The following is a 23781-nucleotide window of genomic DNA, read 5'->3' on the forward strand; positions in this document are numbered from 1 at the left end:
GTTCTTCCAGTCCCATGCGACCTGCGAAATAAATTGTACTTTTTTCTGAGTGTGTGTGTGCTTGCTGTGAGCAGCCTATAGGAAGTTTTATACCGTTGCTCGAAGTGTCATAACAGATAAGACCAAATTTCGGCGGTCGTTCTTACTCTCACATTCTACTTGCAATCTTTCCTCGCAATCCAGTTGGTATTTTGTGTATACATTGTTTATTGTGCATAAATAAAATCTGAATCTGAAATCTGACTTGCAAAATAAAGAACTAAGTATATGTGCGTTTTTTCAGCTGAGTACTTATTAGCGTTTCATTTTTTTAGCGTTTCATTTCTTTGCTTTATTGAATATGGAACAGAGTGTAAGCCCCCCCCCCCTCTTAGTGTTTCCAGAGGCTAAATTTCTGGGGTCCTCCTTGTCCCAGTCCACCTGAGGCATAAAGAGGAGCTTGAGGTAAAAGCTCAATTGGAGTATTTTATTTTTTGACTGAACATCAAACGGGGTAACACTTCTCTTGGTGTTTTCTGTGGCTTAATTTCTGATGTCCTTTTTCTTGCCCCAGTCCACCTGCAGAATAAACGGGGCCTTTCCGGAGTACTGTGTTCCTAATTACAGCTTAATAGGAGCATTTTATTTTTTGAGTGACACTTCAGAGACGATTGTTGCTTTCAGAGGCTACATTGCGGAAGTCCTTCCTGTACCAGTCCACCTGCAGAATTAAGGGCATCACTCACTATGCGTGGTTATTTGACCTCAATAGGAGCATCCGTCTCTCTCTTTTCTTTTTTTTTTCACTGAAAATAGAAAAGAGGTAGAGCAGTTTTCTGAGCCCAAATTTCGGAGGTCCCCTTCCTGTCCACCTGCGGAATAAAGGTCATCTTTGAATAAAGTACCAATTTGGACCCGTTGGTCACACGTGATAAAATCGCTAAAACAATGCTAAAAACAATAGGGACGACACAGGACGGACGCACTGTACTTTCAAGAGACCTTTAATGATCCGCCACTGTACACACCTTATACAGTTGTGTTAGTTCGTGTTCAGTATTTTACTCGGATAACATAAGTAAAGAGAAAACGGTTGAGAGCATTAAACAGTTTAATTTACGAAAAAAAAAGACTTTCGTGCAGTAGGCTGCACTTCTTCAGGTTGACCTGGTTCAGGTTGACTTCAGGTAACCTGAAGAAGTGCAGCCTACTGCACGAAAGTCTTGTTGTTCGTAAATTAAACTGTTTAATGCTCTCAACCGTTTTCTCTTTACTTGTGAATCATTATCGTCGGAAACTTGCACATTGTTTTTTTTTTCACGTTCTACGATGTCGGATAACATACTAATCTAAATACTCCATGTTAAATACTTTTGTTGGTATCTTAGCATCTTGCTGAGTACGCTTCGTGATAAGCATTTGTATTGTAATTAAGCTACTTTTTTCAGCATTTAGTACTCAGTACTCAATTACTCTTTCCGTTTTGTCGAGTAACCAGATGGGCATTCTGTTTATTATTTCTTATTTTTTTTGCCGCACCTGACAGCAGTTTACCTTTCCAGGCCGCTTCAAAGGAAGTCCACGCTGTTAGCATTTGACTTGAAACACCACGTGTGCTCTGACCTTAAACTGGGCTCTCAGGAAACGTTTCTCAAAGGAAGAGAGGATGGCCGCCGGATGAGCACTTTGAAATGCAGCTATTACCGCCTGCAAATAAAGCATATGTCTAATTTGCAGGCATATTTTGACACTTCTGTGGCTGTTTATTCTTTGAGTATCTTAAATACTTTTCGTAGTATTTGATACTCTACTCTAAATACTTTCATTTCTGACCTTCTTTTCTGTATTTTAAATACATTTTGCGCTCAGTATTTAGCAGCGTATTTTAAATACTTTTCTGTAGTATCTTCTTCATATCTGTTCATATTTGTTAAGATTGGATTGGGGGGGGGGGATATGTTTAATGATAACAAACAAACAAAGGAGAGGAACGAGGGAAAGGTCAGCCAGACAGGGTGTCGGCTTGCTATTCCCCCCAAAAAATAAAAAAAGATAAAGAAAAATAAAAAATAAAAAGAATTAAAAAAATGATAAATAAAATTGGATTGGGACCCAATTGAGAGACTTTAGTGTACAGTGTCTGATCATATAGTAGTGTCCACAATTCATTCACCCCTTTCCATGCTGATTTCACGCTGATTCTACACAACTCTTCTAATGATTTCCACCTGCCTCGACCAGTACAAGGCCATGTCAGCAATAAAAATGACATGAAACTTTGCACTCTAACAGTAATTGACCAGGACAGGACAGTATAACTCGGTGGGACGCACATTTGAAGGGACCTTTTTGCTGGGGACGTGTTCTCCGGGGTCCTTTCCGGTTCCTCGCACAACCGTGATGAACGTTGTTGAAAGGGTGCCGTTGTCGAAGCACCGGTCAAGGGATGGCACCCGTTCATCATACTACAGGCTACTTCCTGTCACCCCAAAACAATATTTCTACTAGTACAATAATGCTACTACATTAGTACAATGTCTTTTCACTGTTATCTCTGAGTGCTTCGAGCAATGTGTCTGGCTCCTCTTATTTACAATTTTGGAGTAATTACAGTTCAATTACTGTGCTACTACTGCTATTACTGTGCTATTACTGTGCAGTTTAGCGTAAATTTAAGTAGTTTTACATTGTGACAAATTCTTACGGTTCCTCCGAACTGTTCCCGATAATTTAGGCCTCCTTGTATTTCGATGACCTCTTGACTATTGATACTACGGATATTTTTCTATTCTGTACTTCAATATATTCTTACTAGGATTTCTAGTTACCGATACTGCTTCCCGACTGTTTCTTACTTTTATTAGTTGCCTGACTTTCTGGTATGTATTTAAGTTGACGATTAGTGTCACCCCTTGCCGACATTCTGTCCACATGGAGTGTCCACATTGGCCTGCTAGAGTTGATGCCAACGCTCGCCTTTAGGATGCCACGAAATATCTCTCGTCAGGGCGACTCAAACGTGACTTTTACGGTGGCGTTACCGACGACCATAAGTTGGCTCTCCAAGATATCTTCACTGTGGCGATATGGAAAATGTAGAACACACATGCTTCTACGTCGACCACACTACCAACTTCTATGGACCGCACTACCAACTTCTATGGACCGGCCTACCAACTTCTATGGACCGCATTGCCAACTTCTATGGACCGCACTACCAACTTCTATAGACCACACTTACAGTGCCTCAAAATCAACTCTGCTCCCGCTCTCTCGCTATGACAAAATGGCTTGTTTCATGGTCAAGTCTAGTCCGCAAACGCTCTGCCCTGAAACTATGCACTGCTGACCTTTCGGGGAACGATAATGCATTGGTTTTCACCGTCTCGCTCATACAATCAAATCACAGCGAGGAATGGGGTACAGCACCACCTGTCGAATAAACAGCGACATTTCCTTGAGTTTGTTGTCTTCATGATATTAGAGCTTTCTTCGGTTTCAACGACCGACACTTTTATTGACAGCCACCACCACGTGACATCCTATAACCACGTGACGCTGACACATATTGCCATTCCTGACATCCATGTAAAGCTACTGCATTTGAACTCGTTTGGCAAAACGTTACATTATTACTGGCACAACTTTTATGATTGTGCCTAGCATTAATTTGCTACACATCACTTCTTGAAACGGGCTGACCTACGTTGATGTGTCAGCATTGGTTCACGTTAGGCTTAGTCTAGAGAGCATGTGAACGGGGTATATTTCCATTCGCCGAACACAGAGGATTACGTGCTGACATTCGGAAGGCCATGCAAACGATTCCGTGTTCTTTATGCGAAAGAAATGTCGGGAAAATACCTCCATACATCAGTGCTTTCCCTGTTGTGCTGGAAGCTTCGGCGAGGCAGTGCAGAGGGTTGTTTTCTGTACTACAAACGCATTCACTGCGCATGGCCTTGGCGCATGTTCCCACGCCCCGTTCTTTGACAGACTGAACAAAGATAACCGAACCGCGCAAAGCGCCCCGTCAAATCAATTAAGATGACGCACGTCTAGATAACAGCGTGACAATGCCCTGTGAATACTTTGAAGCGAGCCTGCCGATAATCTGCGTAAAGAGATGAAGCGAAAAATATGAAATGTTTTGTGAGCGCTGAAACTTCGTAAAATTTGTCAGACATGCTTGACCGTACCGTGCGTTTCCTATGTTCTTGCTCAGATGGGTTTATTGCAATGACGATGCCGAGAGACACATACTGAATGGTTTGCTATATTCAGTCCAGTGCTTGCGCCAAAGGCGTAAGGACTTATAAGGGAATGAGCGGGAAATAGCCTGGTAGAAAGTGAGTGCACGCGATAACTGCTATGCGGTTACATGGAAGAATAGAAGGTGGCTTGAGAAATTACGCTTGACCCATACATGGCGCCGTAGGACTACCGAATGCACCAAATTACCGGCACCCTCAGAATCAGAATGGGCGAACGGGTTACTAAGAGATCCCGTGTTTTACAGAGACAAAAATATAGAACGGAGGAAGACAAATAGTGTAATGACAAATGGAGTTAATGGCATGTACAAGTATGCTACCCTACCCTTACAGAATCCGTACCTCATGTTTCATTTCCTACTTCTTGTCTTGTTAGCCCTTGAAAGGTAATTGTAGAAATTGTAGCAGTAGCAGCCAGTACGTGACCGGCAACAGAGGTTGACGGCACAGCCACCATCTTTAGAATAAGAATATGTTGAAAGAAGAAAATACAGTAACTGAAATCAACCACGAAAATTGAATCAATCACGAAAGTTGCTTCGCGGCGCCAGCAGGGAATAAAATAAAAATTATCCTTGCTTCTACAGCCTAGCAAAACTAGTCAAGAATGATCAAGTACGCTGTTTGCGCACACTACACAGACTTCGCAAATTCAGAGGCCGCGGATGAAATGCGATTATGTACACACTTATTGCCTTGCCCTGCAGGCTCGATTGTCACATGATATTCTTTTTCTCGTATACTAAGCTGAAATTATCACCACCTTGCCGTTATGAAATACGTACTCTGTCACATAATCTTCTAGCATTAAGCACCAGTCATGTCAGGTCTCTCGTGTTTGCCGCCGAAGGGTGTCGCTATGCTCTCTGTACGGATATGGTTTTTTGCGCGAAGTGTCAAGCTTGTGCTTGTTCGTCCTTTAATGTTTGTATATAGTTTTTTTTATTAGTATGTCATGAAATGTACGCAATATCACTTTCTCTCTCTTAACCACCGCTATATCGGCTGATTTGAAGGACTAGGGCACGTAGAGCTACATAACGTAACTTTTCCTCCAGTGTCCTGTATCCCCTTTATTTTCGTCGTTGTATTTTTTGTTGTTGTTGAATGTTATACGAAATGAAATTAAAACGAAGATGTTATGCATGGTTTGCATCGCCTCGAAGTCTGACGTTTCATCTTTGGGCGACTCACGAGGGAAGGGGCGGTACTGCAAAGGGAGCCGTGCGGGCAAGATGGCACGCGCATTTAATCTGGAAAACCAAAATATCGTTTAGAATTATCTTTTGCTAGATAAGACGGGGGGCGATAGCAAGGTGTTATCGCCGATGGGGGTCTTACACGTGCTGTTTCCCTCTTTACTGCGAGGGAACCTGAAGCTTATATAACCCGCAGCGCTACCAAGGCAGACAGGAGAGCCATCCTGGAGGCTAGCGTGGGCAACATCGGCGGACTGGTTCCTTCGGCAGATTACGACAGCGGTCTACTACTGGGAATGGCGATGTAAGCGAACAACTATGCTGTTTGTTGCTGGTTAACCTGAATGTTGTTTGTGTTCTCTGGGACTCTCTTGTCCAGGGGACATGAGCAGATAATTGGTAGCGGTTTTCTCCAGTGCTTTCATCCTTGTGTTCGTTTTTCCTTTGCGTTTTGTTTATTTGCTGTTTCTCGCCGTTTCTTGCAAGTCATGCCGGCCAAGAGGAATTCCAGCTCCCTCGGCAGTGCCGTGAACGAACCCGCGGCACGGGACGTGCTACAGCAGATGACTTCCACTCCGTGTGCTGTCGTAATAGCTCGGCAGCACATCCACAGTCCTCGGACACCCGCTGCGCAGGAACTTGACGATAACGGCGCTTTCCAGCCACAGCAACCCTTGGTCAGAAGACTTCGACTTGGAGAGGCCATCAGAGTCACCGACGACGTCGTCCTGCATAGGGTGCTGGCCGCAGATCCTGACTGTCTGTCCGGTGACATTTTGCACTTGCCAGACATTTTGAGAAGGTGGTAACAAGATGTTATCGCTCAAAGCCCCTCTCGCTCATCTTAAACATAGTGTCCCTTTTTCACTGCGAGGGAACCTGCAGCCTGTCCAGCCGTAGCACTACGGGCGCGGAAAAGAAACGCCTTGACGAGTGTTGGTGCAGAGGACAGATTACGACGCAGTAGTCTTCTATAGGAAACTGTTTATGCGAATAAACATACTGTTGTTGGTTACCTTGAGCGTTACTTGTCTTCTCTGAGATTTGTCTTTTGGTGAAATGTAGTTCGCCTGGTTTAGTTAGCCCCCTTCCCCCTCAGTGTTTTCCGAGGTCAGATTTCGAAAGCCATTCCACCTGCAAAATATAGTACATTCTACTGAAGCTGATCTTTTTTTTGTCTTGTTAAAACATGCACGACTGACCTATTGTTGTGACCTGCTGTTCTCTAAGGCCAAATTTCGACAGTCTTCCTTCCATGCTATCAGCTAAATAAACGGGTACCTTCTGAGTGTGTGTGCTTATACAGATAGCAGTGGAGCTAGACATAGTCTTGCTCTTCGTTTTCAGGGAGAGCGGTACTATTGGCTAGATGGGACAACCCCGCAATGCCTGCCCAAATCACGTCTACACACTAAATCTAGTAACTGGTGCAAGGTAAAAAAAAAATTCAAAAGTTGCCCTGTAACCTACGTGCATGAGAAACTTTACACAGATCTATAAATAGAGGTTAGTCTTCTGCCCGCCAAGACGTAAAAATTAGTTGGTTACACCTACCACTGATTTGGTACGCAGATTACTTTCACAAACGATCTGGCCAACGTTGATACGTCAGCATTGGTTCACGTTAGGCTTGCCTAGACAGCATGTGAACAAGGTATCTTTCCATTAGACAAACACGGACGGTTACATACGTACTTTCGGAAGGCGTTCCGGACCGTTCTGTGCTCTTCATGCGAAGGAAATGGCGGGAAAATACCTCCAAACATCAGTGCTCTCCCTGTTGTGCTGGAAGGTGCGCCGAGGCAGTGCCGATAATTGTTTTCTGTACTATATATGCACTCCGTATGGCATTGGCGCATGTTCTCATGTCCCGTTCTTTGCCAAGCTGAAAAGAAAAAGATAATCGAATCGCGCAAAACGCCCGGTCAAATCAATTAAGATCACACACGTCTAGATAACAGCATGACAATGCCCTGTGAAAACTTTGAAGCGAACCTGCCGATAATATTCGTAAAGAGGTGAAGCAAAAAAAGATGAAATGGTTTGTCAGCTCAGTAAGTCTGTCAAAGAGAGTTGGCCAATCGTACGCTGAGATGCGTTTATTGCGTGATGTGATGTGATAAAGAAAAAAAAAAGGGAGTTTCGACGAAGTCGAACTGGCTACCCCAGTACACTTACAAACAGAAAGTACAAACATATGGTGAAAAACCAAAGAGATTATGTCCAGAGAAGAACAGAGATAAAAATGGGGTTCAACGTGTTAACTACATGCGTTTATTGCAAGCACTACGCCAAGAGTCAGTGACTGGCTTTCAATATTCAGTTCGGTGCCTGCGTTGAATACGTAAAGCCTGATAAGGGCAGAAGCGGGCAATAGCCTGACAGAAGATAAACGAACACGCTATAACTGTAGGCATAGAACACGGCTTTAGACATTACATCGCCTTCTGATCCCGAGATCGCGGGTTCGAACCCGGCCGAGGACGCCAGCAACTTGGTGGCAGGGTACAAGTGGCTTAGACAAGGCGTCTTCCGCGAGGGACGTTAAATACGGGGTGCCGTGTGATGAGCTTTCATCGCACGTTAAAGAACCCTCAGGTGGGCAAAAGCAATCCACAGACCGACCGCTGTGGCGTCGCTCATGATCTCGACGTAAACCCCCAATTATTTATTTATTTAGAATTTTTCTTCTTTCGTTTCGCAGAAATCGTTTCATTTTTTCTTTTCTCCACGAACATTAGTTTTTGCGCTAGTTGTTATATTCTGCTTGTTCTTCCGTTTGTATATTTTTTGTATTGTGGCATCGTGAAATGTGCGTAATATAGCTTTCTCCCTCTCCTTTAACCACTGCTGTGTTAGCTGAAGAGCAGGACTGGGGCACGTCGAACTGCATAATGTAGCTTTTTCCCCAATAACCTGTAGCCTTTTGCTTTTCTTGCATGTTATGTGAAATAAAATGAAAAGGAAAAAAAAATATGCATGGTTTGTATCACGTAGAAATGTAACATTTCACCTAAGAGCCGTGCCGGCAAAATGGTAGGCGCATTCATTCTGGAAAGCCAAAATATTTTTGGTCTTTGAATTATCTTTTGTTATAGATAAGACGCGTGGCGATTGCAATGCGTTATCGTCGATGGTGGTCTCACACGTGTGCTGTTTCCCTCTTTACTGCGAGGGAACCGGAAGCTTATATAACCCGTAACGGTAGCAGCGCAGCAAGCACAGTCAGCCTGACTAGCGCTGTGAGCAACATCTCCGGTTTGGCAGCGTCTTCTGTTTTCAAGCAAAAGGGTGGCCCCCGTCCCAGAAGATACCTTCCTTTCAGTTCCGCCTTCTGCGAGGTCGTGTGTCACAGGTATGACGTCGGCGGATTTAACGCCCACTAAGGACCTCGGTTTGAACGTGCTGCTCACTGGCAACGGGTGCAAATCGACGGTGACATGGTCGGACAAGCCAGTTTTATGGCATCGCTCGTCGAGGAGGCAGCCACATTGAAATTGGCGTCACCGAGCGAGCGGCTATGAACATAGTCTTCGAACAAGGCTGCAGTGTCGTCTCGGGAGACAGTTAACAACCTTCTACTTCTGGAAGGACGCCCTCATGGAAGCCTTGTCAAGGTATTGGACTATCGCTTGCGTCAGAGTGGTGGTATTCCTGGCGAAGAAAGTTTCTCTTCCTAATGGAATTGCGACAACCTTTCTGTATGAAATGGCATATTTCTTGACGTAACTCTGCCATTTCGAACAGAAATGTTATCCCAAGTCCGTAGAAAAGAGACCTTCTGCACCAGGAGTCCCACCGCACTCTGACGCAAGTGATTTCACGTCGTGATCTCTGCATGTTTCCATGTAAGCGAATCTTTTGTCACCCATTGTAACCCGCGGTTGTACTGGAAATTAACACTTTCTGAAAAAACAGCCAGTGGCGTACCTGGCAGATAACGGCAATGGTCCACTACACGGAACGGCGATAGAAGCGTATTATGCTGTTTGTTGCTGATTAACTTGAATGTCTGTTCTCCGGAGCTGGCTTGTTCATGAGACATGAGCGGATAGTTGGTAGGTGTTTTTCCATTTGCGTTTTGTTTATTTGCTGTTTCTTATCACTCATGACGCACAGGAGGGATTCCAGCTCCCTCGACACTGCCGTGGACGACCTGCGCCACAGGACCTGGCTACCGCAGATGACTCTGCACGCTCCCCTTCACCACGTCCGCAGCCTTCGGACATCCGCTGCGCCTGAACATGACGATACCGACGCTTTCCAGCCAGAGCGGCCCGGTCAGCCTTCCCCATCGACTTCGACTCCTGCTAAGACTCCTGGCGTAGAATACCCTTCACAGACGGCTCTTGCCGGCAGCGGATGGGTTACACGCAGTGCTCTTCCGCAACGAACGATGGTGTATGCAAATAAACGTGATGTTGTTGGTTAACCTGAGAGTTGCTTCTGTTCTTTGAGGCTCAGTGTGCGATGTATGGCTCTTTTGTCTGATCGTTCAATTCCATTTGGAATTATGCTGTCTGGTTCAGGGTCGGTGAACTGGGAGCGGGATATCATTCCTGCTCCACAACACCAACAGGGAGGAGCTAACCTTCGGATCTGGAACATCGATGGGTTCTTCGACCGACCCCCAAAAAGAAAAAAAAAACCTGAAGATGCTTCCCTGCAAAGCCTTTGATACCGCCCCCTCTTTCTTCCTTTCTTCTTCTTTTCAGCTTTCAACGTTACTTGTGCTTGGCGACATTCGTGCTAGTAGACCTTGGAAAGCAATCTGCAGAGAACACGCGAGGGGCGCACAGTTGCTCACCGTGAAGCCGCGAACTCATCCCACTGGCAACGTTGCCCGCGCTCAGACATAATTTTCTGTCGTCGCTAAAAGGCGTAATATTTATTGCGTAAAATTACTGCAAGTAGACTGAAACAGTCCCTATTGTTCAGAAGAGCGTCCTACTCCTACCTTACACTCACAAAGCGTAATCAATACGCAGCATAAGTGAGGATCCCCCCAAGTACGCCGAACTCTCTTGTGTTCGTGCTCGAAATATCTGCGTCTCTCGTCCTGAGGCATTTCCCTCCACTTTTCCTTACCGATTTGCTGGACTTTCTGCCCTTCCGCTCTCTTTATTCAGTTTCCTTTTTTTCTCTCTTTCTCTCCTTCAAATGTTCACTCAATAAACCAATTTGGCATTTTTGCTCAAGTTCGCCTCAGAGGATTCCCAACAGCGCGTCGTAGTTTATCAGAAAAACAAGAAAACTAAAAATCACGTTAACATCCGGTTTCGGATTTATCACATGACGTAAGCACTCGTCTACAAGACAAGTTTGCCCGCCTCAAGTCACACTCTAGCGGTGGCGCTGCAGTCAGCACATCGTCTGCTTGGTGTGGGCAAAACAGCGATCAATTGCAGTGAACGTTTTCATGCAATGTGGTCGCGTCGCAAAGACGTGTATCCTTCGGGTGCACAAGCCGATGGAGGAAAGGGTGGCGAAATCACTTTTCATCACTTTCTGCGTGAAGCGAAACGAAGAAATCGTTTGATCGCTGCAATGAAACGGAAAGATTCCATGACATCGCCTTTGTGAGATTCCACCACGATACATGTGTACAAATAAACGACGCCAACATCATTCGGTGCACGGTAGCAAATTAGCGCCCCTAATGCCCCAACCAAACAGCTCGCCTAAAGTGAAGTAACTCTATGCTTCCAGCGACGTGTACGCTTGCGCAGTATCAGCAATGAACTGGCTCGATTGTGATCGCCGGCATGTTTTGTAGCTGGGCTGTCCAGTTGTCGATGTGCAGCGCAAAGAGATCGTCATGTTGTATACCGTTCATAAAGTTCATAAACAACTTCGTCTTGTAGCAACGCTTGTCTGATTCCCTCAGATCCCTAAATTATCCGGGTATTGTGGAAGGAGACAGTCGAGACCGGTGTAGCAGTGCGACACGGCCGATGCCACACTTGCGGAAAGTGTTCGCACACTGCGTTCAGTTTCTTCTGTCCACACCAACCCCGCGCATGCGCAGATAGAGCTTCTTGTTTGTAAACAGTAAAGTGGTCTATTAGCACCTACGCCGACGTACGTACCACGAGGGGTTGCGACCGAGATGTGACGATCGCTTAAAATTATCATAAAGCATAATCAGCAGTATGTTTGTGTCCAGTGGCCGGTCTGCTTGCTTGCTTAGCAGAACAAAAACCCGAAGGCGCAGACAGTGACGTCCAAAGCATCACCAGGATAACATGTACCCCCAGTAAGCAAGGGGACCCTGCTCTCTTATATAAGTCAGGCTGTGAGAAGAATTACTTCGTATTCCTTAAGTTTTCTTAGCGGAACCAAAAGATATTGGGCTTATATACACTCAAAGTTGTGAAATCTTACCTCAATTCATCTGACCGGCATCGCAAGCTGGAGAAAGGAATCTTTCACACAATCACCACACGTGCGGCCAAATTGTTTCATCGTGTTCACCACACCGTCACGCCTGTGCCACGTAGTCACACCCTGAACGTATTCATACTCTGAAAACTTTTCACAGCACCGCAAACAACGTCCAACATAGTGAAAACAAGCTCGTGAGTCGCTGTCAGATATGACGTGTGCATCTCGTGTACCAATGAATGTATTCTATTCCACAGTCTGCAACAAGACTGGTGAGAATGATACGCGTCCCAGAACTACAACCTCATTGCCTGGCAGCCAGCGACGCTTATCGTGATCTTTACCAGAGATAAGGCACGCTGAATGCGGGTGGCACGGCGGAACAGCTCGCCTGCAAAGCGCTGGAAAGGCAAAATAGTGAAATAAACGCAGTTCGCGATTTGCTTCGGAGCTCGAATGCCTGGCAGTTTTTTACGCAATGAGACTTCAGGTCCTGTGCCATCTCTTCATTATTACTTGGATTTTGTAGTATATTCTCAATGCCACTGCGGACGCGATCGAAGACACTGCACCATAGACATTGCAAGATGAGCAGCAGAACGAGCATTCCGTTTGCGCTGTTGCTCGATGCCAGAAACTCTTCGTGGTGGCGACAGGTGGTTCCTGCACGAGGCTGCATGTTTGAGATCAGTACCGAGAGAAAAAGACAAACTAATTTTTACCTTAAAGCTCCCTAAACTCTATGATCCGATAAGAACGCACACGACACTTGATTCGATCCGCTTGCAGACAAAAGGAAAACAGGAGACTACAACACAAATTGCATTGCCTGGCATCTGGCATTATTCCACAGATGACGTGCCACATATTTTGACCTGCTACTTGTCTAGTCGGCACGAATCAGGTTAAATATACATTCGTTACTCTTTCTTCATACAATCCCCTTTCATGCTACTGTACTTACGGAGGGAACCTAGTCATCTGTTAAGCATAGATGATTCTGTTGCATTTTTGACGGAACATGAATATCTTCAGAGGTACACCACGCTCGAGCGCATAGCAAGTGATCATACGAGCAGGGGAATACACAGTACTGCACGCGAGAAGGAAAGCGTGGATGGAAGGCAGTGCCACATCAAGAATTGATGGCAAGGACGGAGCTGTGGTCGATTGGCCTCGTCTTCCAGGGTATCATATATTTTACACGGTAAAGAGGCATATATATTTTTTCGTCCCAGCTTTGTATGATGTGAGAAAGTCTATATTGAAGTGGAGACTGGTTGTTGCTACTTCCAGTTTGCCTATGTATTATATTATCTCGAGCAATATATTCTAGAACCTTTATCAGAGTTATCACCTGCGTCAGGACATTAGCACGCTGTGTACTGTAGAGCTCGGACGATGTAGCTCAACGCCGTAGAGCTCGAATGTTCTGAGTCCAGCAGTAGAGATGAGCGGAGCAGGCTGTTCTATGGCTTAATACTTTCTAGTCTCTAGTTCCATTATAGCTTCAAGTCTTCTCAAACGGCGAGATACATTATAAAGTACACACGATTACTTATGCATTTTTCCCGGGGATAATAGTGGACGCAAGTGAATATTCCGTCTTTTTACGGTAGTCCTTCAGAAAACCGCAAAGCTGGTCACCGGAACAAGCACGATTATCACTACGCGTACGAATCAACGGCAGTAGATAACACGCTAGCGAATATCTTCTCAATGTATTTATTCCTGTCTTATCTCTCATTATGCCAGAATATACACTTCTTTTGTGGATTCATTGGAGCACCAGAAGAGCAGTGAAATGTCTCACTGAAATGGGGAGAATACATTAGAGGTACATTACACCTTTCTTGCAGGTGGGATCCCGGGGATCCACACCAAATCATGCACCGAGACACGTAGAAGAGCCGGTCTTTCGTCAGTCCTTTAACGGGTCGTAGTGGGAGATTGAAACGTTCAGATGCGCTCCTGTACGCATTCAGGACAAATCTCTGTCCCAATAAGTCCAGAAGGATTTCCTTACTATATTCCCTATGCTTCCCGCGCTGCACCGTGGTTTCATTGAAGCAAGTAACACTTTTCCTATAGGCGGCCTCACTTTCTTTCGTCCACAAGCGAGTCTGCTTCCCGAAGCCATCATGCTGCCTTCCGACGTCGTCAAAACCTCGCATGATCTCATGGGCCAATAGACTTCCTAGTGTTGCCACATTCACTTCAGGTGGCGCTCCAAACGTAAACAGGGGTCCAACCATGGCGCCAGCTGGGACAAAAACTGTGTTCTCCTCTGTATTGTAAAAGGCTTTGCCCGCATGAACCGGCGGAGAAATACATTGGTTGTTTTTTATTAGTCCGCCGTAGAGGTTCTGCCATCGGAGCTCCGCGACTGCTTTCCTTATAGCAATGAAGTCGGCGATGTAGGGACCTGTAAAATCCGGGTACAGTTCCTCGATCGATCGGCTGTTGGGGCCTAGGTCGTATCCGATACATCTCTTCATTAATGACAGCTTCTTCAACGACGCGTTACGAGATTCATCGTCCAGCCAAGTCGATGTCGTGAAGAGCTTCGCGATTTCTTGGACGATGATTTCGGTCATGTTTTTCACGTCACTGACCCGGGTTTTATTGACAGTTTGAGAAAGCACTTCGGAGACTGCAGCCAGAGGAAAAACTGAAGAGACGGTGCCGAAGCATCGTTCCTTGGAAGATGTCTCCAAGACAGAAATCCAAGTCCTGTAGAGATAGAGCGTTGTCCTCCAGGCAAGAAATATCTTGAGAGTATTATCTGATAAGTCACTGCTGCTATCGAACAAAAAATGAAGAAGTTTCATATGATGCGTGTTCACCCGCAACATGAAGTGTCCAGGAAGACGATTATTCGTGTGGCGTGCCAGTGTGTCTTTCCATCTAGATCCCGAGAGTTCACTGTTCTGCAAAAACCCGAAATACGCGAGGGGTGCTACGATGACTGTGTCGTTCCCAAAGTCTCTTACATTGGACGCGCTGATCACTTCCAATTCTGCTTTCACGATGGCGCCGATGCGAGTTTTATCTTCTGCCGTTGAAAATATTGTCGATAATACTTCGGAGATGAATTTATGATAACGGCCGTCGACTATTCTCTGTAGTCCACTAAACTTTTCCGACGTAAAGTATGGTGCAACTGTCAGTTGAATCAGGACCCGTGGGGGGCGTCCAATTAGTGCGGGCTGCATGCTGAAGAGTAGAGGAATGTCGATTTTCACTACAAATCGTATCAAAATATCGAGTGGGTCGAACCTTAATTCATCCGGAAATGACAGGCCGTGTAGTTTCAAAAAATCTACTATCTCCTTTCTGTTCTTGCGCTGCTCCTTCTTGACTTTCAGACAATTTTGGAAGACAGCAGCTGCCTTTTGAAATGCATCTTGCTTCTCTGGCGGGACTTGTGCGGTAGAAAGCTTCTTGTGAAACGAATCTCTCAGGTTCCTAGAGGTCGCGCCAATCATTCCTCCGTAGGACCTGGGGAATATTCCGAGGGACTTCTGTTCGAGTCCGGCGCAGACAAAAGCGTGAAAATTTTGACAAGGATCTTTGGCACTGTCCAGGGACGTGTCCACGAGCCAACGGAAGCGAAGGCAGTCTTCAGTGTCACAATGCCTGTCGCTATTCTTTGACGAAGAATTCGCTTCGCCCCCTAAGACGAAGGACAAATTTCCGTTGGTTGTCGTGGATTCGTCGTCGTTTGGTCTCTTCCGCGAGGTGCGACTCTTGATGGCCACGGGAATGGTGAATAAGACGAAGATGGTGATGCAAAACGACATCGACATTATGAAGATCTTAGCTCTGTACTCAGATCGCCTGTTTCTGATGCGAACTTGGAGCGGCTCCTCAGATTGCTGAAATTCAAGGGAAAACCTCAACTCTCATGCAGTGGAAAACACTTCGGTATTCTGCAGCGCTAAATATACATAAGCTTGCTCGACGCCCGCAATACCCACGTGAACACTGTACGAAAGCATTTCGGGGGATCGCTTTGGAAACTGCAAGTTTTACATATCGAATCACTGTGAAAAGATACAAAATCAGATTTAAAATGAGAATACGCACGGACACACCCCGTCAAAACTGCTCCTCGCAGTGGTGGTGCTGGCGGTAATGAAGGATATCGCCATTGTCGCCACGACTGGGAAAATGGGACGACTGTGACTCTTGGAAAACGCGCGTCCTGGGCAGAGTTCTGAGGGAACTGTGACGATATCTGTCTGACAGTATCTGAGGAAAATCCCAGGGAAAACAACAGACAGCACAACCGGCACCCGGATTCGAACCCGAGTACCTTACCTCCCGGTGATACTATCTTCTACACACACACAGACAAAAAAAGCAGTTTTCTGTCCTCTTTGGGTACCACATGCATTGCCACAGCCATTCTCCATTTCTGGAATAAATGCACGGAGATTTTGTGAAGTGTAGTACCAGTGCCGGGAGCCAATATCAGGGTCAATGGACTAATAAGGGGAGTAAATGGGATCTGAGAAAATAAAAGCATTGCAAGTAGACCCGGGCAATAGCAGAAATGACCTCCAAATATCTACATGTTGAAGAGTCACCAGGTCAAGGGTTGTCGAGGCAACGCCTGAGCAATGCCTCTGATGTCTAGGCAAGGACGGGGTTCACCCGCATTAAATGTCGAAAGAACAGGAAACAAATCCCGGCATCCCTGCATAAGGCTTTTCTTACTGAGCTCTTCGTTACTGAAACGCCCTAAGGCGGACCTTTTCGAGTAAATCCGATTTGCTTTAAATTTTGACCGTATGTTTTCCGGACGTTTTGGGATTAAATCAGGAAGGCCGGAATCGTAATTATTATTAGTGGTTTGTGTCCTCCTGTTGGTAATTCTGTTTATTCATCACCTGAGCTTGTAATATTTTGCCCTTCTATTGTCCTCTAGCCCTCCCCACTGTAACTAGCTCTAACAGATCAATAGAAAAACCCTAATAATCCATTATGCAGTCTAATTTATTTGGTCTAATAATATATAATAATCTACTAAATAAATTACGATAATTCTCCGATTCTGAACGATATCCTCAGCTGCCTATCGAGATTTATCAGCAGAACCAAGCTCTGCCCAACTACTGCAACGGCACCTCTACCAGCGGAACTTTACCACACTGCACGCTGAAGGCCAACCGTTGACAGAATGATACTCTTATCACTCCTGATTTGTGAAAATCACTAGGCCTTTTTGTGACAACTGTCATAACTACATAGGTGTCACAAAAAGGCACACCTAGGGTTTTCGACAGAGCTGGGTACAGAACGCTGTCGTTTGGGAGGGCAGTGGGCAAGGAACGTCCTATGTGGCGTTCTGTGCTAAGTTATAAGATTGTAGGTTCCTCCAGTACTCCAGGCGGTGCCGCCGGAGTGCCGCTGCCGTAGCCTATCTCCAAGGTGTCCCTTTTCCTTTCACGTTCGGTTACGAGCTGAGACAGTTCAAGAGAGCACTTCAGAGATTCTTCTTCAGCCAGGAGGGCAGTGGCCGCTAGCCACAAAGGGCGATTGGCCAGGGCAGGTGATGGTGGTGTAGTGCGTGTGGTAGTGCTTAAAGAGCTAGCGGCGAGTCAGCCGGCTAAAGCACGACATCCGACGGGGTTATTCTAGCAAACGTTACACATTTCGACCGTACTATAAAAATAGAAGACTGGGTTTGGCCCATCCAAAACTTTGTAGGCTGATAGCCACTTCTCTGAAGTTTCATTCAAATTTTTTGTAAGTGATATGGTCATGTAGAAAGAAAATTAAAAATCAAGCAAAATCTCGCCCCATGCATTTTCAATGGCCTATTCCACACAAACACCGCCATTTTTTCTTGTGTCAGCTTCACATTCATATCACTTCACACAGGCGGCGCTGCCTACAACGATGTTACATGCCAATTCTGATGTTATGCACCAACCATGTTGTTCCAGTCTTGTTCTGTATGCTGGTGCCACCTGTGTGTGGTGCAATGAAAATGAAGCGCACACAGGAGAAAATGGCGGCTTGTGAGTGAGATAGGCCATAGAAAATGCATGGAGTGGAATTTTGCTTGATTTATAATTTTTCTTCCACAGGACCATAACGCTCGCAAAAAAAATCCAACAAAACTTCAGACAAATAGCTGCCAGTAGGCAAAGTTTGTGAGGTTGGATAAACCACGTCTTCTATTTTTACGATGCGATAAAAATGTGTAACGTTTGCTAGACTAACCCTGTAGATAAATGGGAGGAAGGCACGCGCAAGTAGCAGTTGCGGTTTTAGAAACGACGGTTGAACGTAATAAAGCCGGCGATGTTGGACGCCACAGCCCAGTTCCACCTCCCCGAGTGTGAGGCCCCGAAAGATAGCAGGGAAGTCAGAGCACTTACCGAGACCCGCATCTTCTTCTTCTTCGTCCTCGGAGCAGTGGCCGTTTAAGCTAGAGGCTTCGTTCTTCTCGTTCCTCGTCGAATACAACGTCGGCCATAGATACACTCTTAAAAATGAACTTCACCGCATAGCACGCTCCTAGCCAACCATAATCTCGAATGATATCGTTATTTGCAGTGATTTGTTGAAAACGGGAGGCGTACGCCTTTTCTGTGACACTTATGCTGTTCATAATTGTCACAAAAAGGCGTACGCCTCCTGTTTTCATCAAATCAGGGCAGATAACGGTATCATTCGAGATTATGGTTGGCTGGGAGCGTGCTTTGCGGTGAAGTCCATTTCTAAGAGTGTATGACAAGTTTAACTGGACTGTGGTGTATTGGAGCTAGGTGGCTGCCCTAAGGGCGCCTGCAGCTCCAGTTCTTACGCGTTAAAATATTATAATTTTGAGTGATGGAATTTAGAATCGGCCTTTTATACCGCTGTCGGCCAATCGTCGGCCAATCGCCGCTAAGGGCACTTTGCCAATTTGTTTTTCAGCACCCAGAGATAGCACTGGATGCTTCGGCGCTCCGCCTCCTCTGGGCCCGACGGCAAATCGTTTTTATGCATCCGGAGCCAACACTGAATGCACGACGCCGCAGCGTCGTAGAGCTCCGCCTTCCGTGCTCCCCTCAGCGGACGGCAAATCGTGTTTTCGAATCCAGCGAGGGTGCCTTGAGTCAGCTTGAGCTACACTCCTAAAAATGAACTTCACCGCATAGCACGCTCCTAGCCAACCATCATCCCGAATGATATCGTTATCTGCCCTGATTTGTTGAAAACGGGAGTCGTACGCCTTTTTTGTGACACTTATGCTGTTCATAATTGTCACAAAAAGGCGTCCCCCCCCCGTTTTCAACAAATCAGGGCAGATAACGTCATCATTCGAGATGACGGTTGGCTAGGAGGCTGCCATGCGGTGAAGTTCATGTTTAAGAGTGTACGCTGGTACGCCAGGCTCTGCGTGCTCTGGTGGTCCCCTTATATATAGTAAAATAAGATGATTGGAGCTGTATAAGCACTCGAGCGTCTCGCGCTGAATGAGCCCTCGACCATTTGCTTGTAATGGGACTTTGCCATTTTTCAGCCATCGTACTCATCAAAATCGACGCCAAATCGTTTCTTTCCATCCACTGCCGGTGCTGGATGAGCCCTCGGCCAATCGCCGGTAACGGGACTTTGCCAATTTGTTTTTCAGCACCCAGCGTGAAAATTTTGACGAGCTCTTGGTCCGACGGCAAATCGTTGTTATGCATCCGGAGCCAGCGCTGGATGCCCGAAGCCGCGGCGCCGCCGACCTCCGCCTTTCGTACTCCTGCGATGCCATTTGTGTGTTTTTCCTGTTTTTTTATCCGGACGGCACAGTTCCCTGTACGAACGCCGACCCTGGACACGGGTCTCCCCGCCATCTCTCCTTCGTGCGGTAGTCGTGAGTAGCAGTATCACCACCCCCAGCACCTGGTGACACCCCAACAAGCTAGGCCTGTCTTTAACACACGTGCGTAGCGATCCTGAAGTTTGCAAGAGAATGCACAGTGCATGTGCGGCTCTTGTTTTGGCTGAAAACAGCCGGAATCATTACTACGCTAATGCTACTATATACCATTTTCCCGTTCCTGGAATCCTTCTGTCAATGAGTGAGGCTACGCTTCCCGGGTTGCGGCACCAAGAACGTAGGGAAAGGACCCAGGAACGCTAACGAACAGCTTTAATGCAGGATTGCTTCACTACACTCCACAAGCGCCGAATGCCTCCTACTTGCTCTTCTTCAAAACAGTGGCGCACAGCTTATTGGTCTTACATGGAATAGCACGACGGGCTCCAGGGTCATGTTGCATACATCAAGCGGACACTCAATCTTCGTAGAGAGAGAAGGAGCAGAAATAGGGCTCGAACCCTAAGATGGATACTCAAAAAGTGAACACACGCAGTACGTTCGAACGACACACAAAAAAAAACATTTCGCAGACGACGATGGTTCTTCTCCATGGCCACGACCGCTGAAAGCACGTTCATGATTGGCTACGGCCGTTGAGAACACGATCCCGATTGGCTGACTATTAACAGTTACTTCACGTCGTCCAGCGCACAGTGACGTTGCCCACATACGTGAGGCCGACAACGGCAAGCCCTTTCACCATCACCACCACCACCACCAGCGCACAGTGTTTCTGCACATAGGTGGTGCTGTCTCTATCCAGACCGTTCAGTGTGCCCGCGAAGAAGCATAGCCCTGGCCGATCTCCCTTGTGGCTAATGGCCATTCTCCGTGGCACGACGACGAAGAAGAAGCAGATGCAGAGTCTCGTTCACTTGTTCGGTTGCTCGCTACCACATCTTGCCTTGCCTTGCCATAGCACGTTAGCTCTCACCGCCCGGTAACATCAATTATGGGTAAGCGGTGTTCCGTTTTCGTGCTTTGCAACCATTGCCTATACAAGAGGTCGGCCTGTTTTTGCAAACGATGGGCCTTTAAACGTAGCATACTGGCACATCCCCACAGGTTTACCGAGAGTGAGCTTTCGAGTGGTGTTGTATGAATGTGGTTCAGCAGTAGAATTAGGAGCACGGTTCGGTGGTTCCTTTTTGATAAATATTGTTTGTGCCGCGAAGTACCTGCTAGCAGGAAAGTTCACCTTATGAGTGGGTAGTGCTGTGGTTCCGCTTAGTCATTGAGAGCTTCTTCAGTAACTGCTGGTGGAGAAACCCTACGCTCCGGTGTTTTAAACACGCAGCCCGAAGTCTACGTTTCTTTTGCCCGAGGGCCTTTCACCACAAAATAGAAGGAAAGCTGCCACCTCAAAAAATTAGGAATGAAACCATATTTTCGGGCACTGTTGTTACCCTTGCACGGTGTAACTCCCACGCCTATGTTAGGCAGCAGGTATACAGAGTATCCTACGTAATAAAAATAAAGAAACGAAGATTTGAGTTTGACCTGACGAATCCTGCTACTCCCACAAAGATACCCTAAAAAGATGTTTTCATGAATAAAGCTCGGCGCATGTTAGGTCACCGAAGCTGATGGCCAGTATTTGTTAGCTAATTAATATTAATTGACAAACTTTTTTTATTATTCACTTGAGAACCAAATAAGTTATAGAGTATGTTCAGACATTATCGAATAAGTTGTCCTCAGCGTGGTGTGTCTTCTTTCCTGAATAAGAAAGAAAGCCCGAGAAATTTCAAGGGTGCCACGTGACGGCTGCTCGTGCGTCTAGCCAGTGTAGCATGCATCGCTCTTAGAACTCCGTCAAGCGTTTGCTAGAGCAAACGCATACCCACCCGATCACTACACGCTCTGTATGACACGGCATGTTGTCCAAGGTGCACATTAAGCAGTGGCTCAACGCGCTCCGTGTACTCTCCCTCGTACTACGGTGCCTTTACTAAATGGTCTTTCAGAGCCACGAGCGCGATCATTGCTTTTCCGGCGTCCCCTTCCTCCGTACGTCACGGTACCAGAGCACCCCTTGCGCGCTCCGACCTCCCAAGCTGGAGCATGGGAGTTAGTCAGGAACGCCACGCTCCAGAAAAGGAGCGCGCTCCCTACACTGTTAAAACAGAGCTTCACCGCATAGCACGCTCCTAGTCAACCATCATTCCGAATGATATCATTCTGTGTACTGATTTGACGAAAATGGGAGGAGGCGCCTACCTGGGACAAGATAATCTGTCCCAGATAGGCGCCTCCCCCCTGTTTTGAAGAAATCAGGACACAGAATGATATTATTCGGAATGGTGGTTGGCTAGGAGCGTGCTATGTGGTGAAGTTCTGTTTTAACAGTGTACGCTCTGGAACCGCTACTTCACGCGCATTATACATCTTTCCATCAAAAACGTCATCTACTGCTGTCAATCCCGAGGCTAACATGGACCAGTCTGGCAGAGCATGTAGAGATAGCCTGACGACTACCTGTCTGTTGTCCTTTTTTTTCTGCTACCTGTACATTCGAGTTAGGACTGGCTATTAGTATAAATGAAATGTTACCCGCTTCGGCGAAACATGCGGTTACATGGTGACCGTTACGTGGGACACCCTATGTAAGTGAACACTTGCGGCTCATGACCCGCAACAGTTTGGCCACAGTTTAGGATTAATATGTACTCGTCTTTATTCTCCCACTAAGGTTACAACTACTTCTCGCGTCATTTGCGAGAGGAATTTTGAGAGGAAGAGGAGAAGAAAAAAAGAAAAAATAGCATTACGTATTGAAGTAGCAAGCTAGAAACCATCCATTGTCAGTCAGCTCCCCCTTTCTGTCTTTCTCTCTTTTATTCTTTTTTTTTATGTAGACGGTGTGCAAAGCGACCGCCTCGCCACCATGCGGGAGACAACCGCAAACGTGCTGGGAGTAGTACTCGGCGGCTGCATTGACAGATAGGCAAATCCACAAGGAGTGATCCAGCTACGGTGTTCATTCATCACTGTATTTCATGAAAAAGAAGAAAGAGCCTGGATGCTTCTTGCAACACTCAATGACACGCTGGAAATTATTTCTGCGGAAATCAACCGCATTCGAGCACCCTACGCCTCCTAACAGCGCCTCCCGTAGAAACACCGCCCTTAGCATGAATGGCAGCTGCGAATTACCGTCTGCGCTTTCTATTGTTTTACTCCTTCTTATGAAGGAAATAGAATTCGAGATTGTAGTGGAAATTTTGGGTTCACTGCCTTGAAAGGCGTGCGCCACCAAAAGTGGTAAAATGGAAAGGATTTTTCGATTTTCTTCTTTTGGCGATTGACATCTAATTTTGACTATTTCTTTCTTTCTTTTTTCGAGCTCCACGAAACAGCGCCACGCAATCATATTGTTACTGTAAATATATTGTTTCCACTTTATCAATATCAATCGGAAGGGAAACTGAAGAAACTGAGTTATGTGGTAAAAGTTACACACGTTTTACCCTTACGAAGACGGCACATACTCGTGAAACTAAAGAACGCTGATAAGACACACATCGTCCACCCCTATTGCACTCGATTTTCAGTACATTGTGCTGCTTGGGTGGTACACACGCACACCGTCCGGCTTCACGATTCTCCTCTCTCTCTCTCTTTTTTTTTCTTTATTGTTTGTGTGTACGTACATGTATTTGATGGTATTTTGTGTTTGCGCGGCCCTTCAAGATGTAGAGGTCGACGCAGCCCGCGGCTATTAGAGTTTGAGGGCCCTAATCTCCATTGAAGAAGCATGGGCACGGACGAGTATGTCTTTATCGTGTACCCGTGCTCGAGCTTTTTCTCCATCAGCTACCTGCATTTATGCTATTTGGTCACCTCCTTTACGGAATTGTGTTTTTACGCAGCCGAAAGTCAAATGAGCTCGATGAGTGGGATGAGCGCCATGTCTGGAATGTCTGGCATGTCTGGCATGTCGGGTATGGATATCTACTGACCACGTTGCAAGGCTCAGACGCTCACTATTTTCTCTTTTGCAGGGATGTCGTCAGAACAGATAGGGCAGGACAAAGGCGGTAATTGGCATTTCTTGTCATTCGGTTCAGCT

General features: G+C 46.2%; 1 protein-coding gene and 5 long non-coding RNA genes across 7 annotated transcripts in view; 3 read left to right on the forward strand and 3 right to left on the reverse strand.

Annotated features, from left to right (window-relative positions):
• Positions 1 to 445: 445 nt before the first annotated feature.
• LOC135387587 (uncharacterized) lies at positions 446 to 3980 on the reverse strand. 2 transcript variants are annotated; one of them, XR_010421220.1, is made up of 3 exons: positions 3852 to 3980; positions 1534 to 1686; positions 446 to 851 (listed from the first exon to the last, which is right to left on the reverse strand). It is a non-coding gene; the product is annotated as an uncharacterized LOC135387587 (long non-coding RNA). The 2 variants fall into 2 exon arrangements; XR_010421219.1 differs by having other exon boundaries at positions 3844 to 3980.
• Positions 3981 to 4646: 666 nt separating this feature from the next.
• On the reverse strand, positions 4647 to 7228 carry LOC135387588 (uncharacterized). The gene is made up of 3 exons (XR_010421221.1): positions 7148 to 7228; positions 6469 to 6586; positions 4647 to 4710 (listed from the first exon to the last, which is right to left on the reverse strand). It is a non-coding gene; the product is annotated as an uncharacterized LOC135387588 (long non-coding RNA).
• On the forward strand, positions 5642 to 6468 carry LOC135387586 (uncharacterized). Its single transcript, XR_010421218.1, has 2 exons — positions 5642 to 5756; positions 5939 to 6468. It is a non-coding gene; the product is annotated as an uncharacterized LOC135387586 (long non-coding RNA).
• Positions 7229 to 8685: 1457 nt separating the features above from the next.
• LOC135387589 (uncharacterized) lies at positions 8686 to 9884 on the forward strand. Its single transcript, XR_010421222.1, has 2 exons — positions 8686 to 9069; positions 9572 to 9884. It is a non-coding gene; the product is annotated as an uncharacterized LOC135387589 (long non-coding RNA).
• A 3661-nt stretch (positions 9885 to 13545) lies between these two features.
• LOC135387593 (membrane metallo-endopeptidase-like 1) overlaps positions 13546 to 23781 on the reverse strand; it is a 132204-nt gene continuing 121968 nt past the window's right edge. The window contains exon 3 of the mRNA XM_064616711.1: positions 13546 to 15714. Within this exon, the coding sequence (XP_064472781.1) occupies positions 13573 to 15645 (2073 nt within the window). The 5' untranslated portion in view covers positions 15646 to 15714 and the 3' untranslated portion in view covers positions 13546 to 13572. The remainder of the gene's footprint in view (positions 15715 to 23781) is intronic.
• LOC135389039 (uncharacterized) lies at positions 20497 to 23751 on the forward strand. Its single transcript, XR_010421563.1, has 3 exons — positions 20497 to 20665; positions 23582 to 23653; positions 23714 to 23751. It is a non-coding gene; the product is annotated as an uncharacterized LOC135389039 (long non-coding RNA).

This window comes from Ornithodoros turicata, chromosome 3 (assembly GCF_037126465.1).
Source record: "Ornithodoros turicata isolate Travis chromosome 3, ASM3712646v1, whole genome shotgun sequence".
NCBI classification, from domain to species: Eukaryota; Metazoa; Arthropoda; class Arachnida; order Ixodida; family Argasidae; genus Ornithodoros; species Ornithodoros turicata.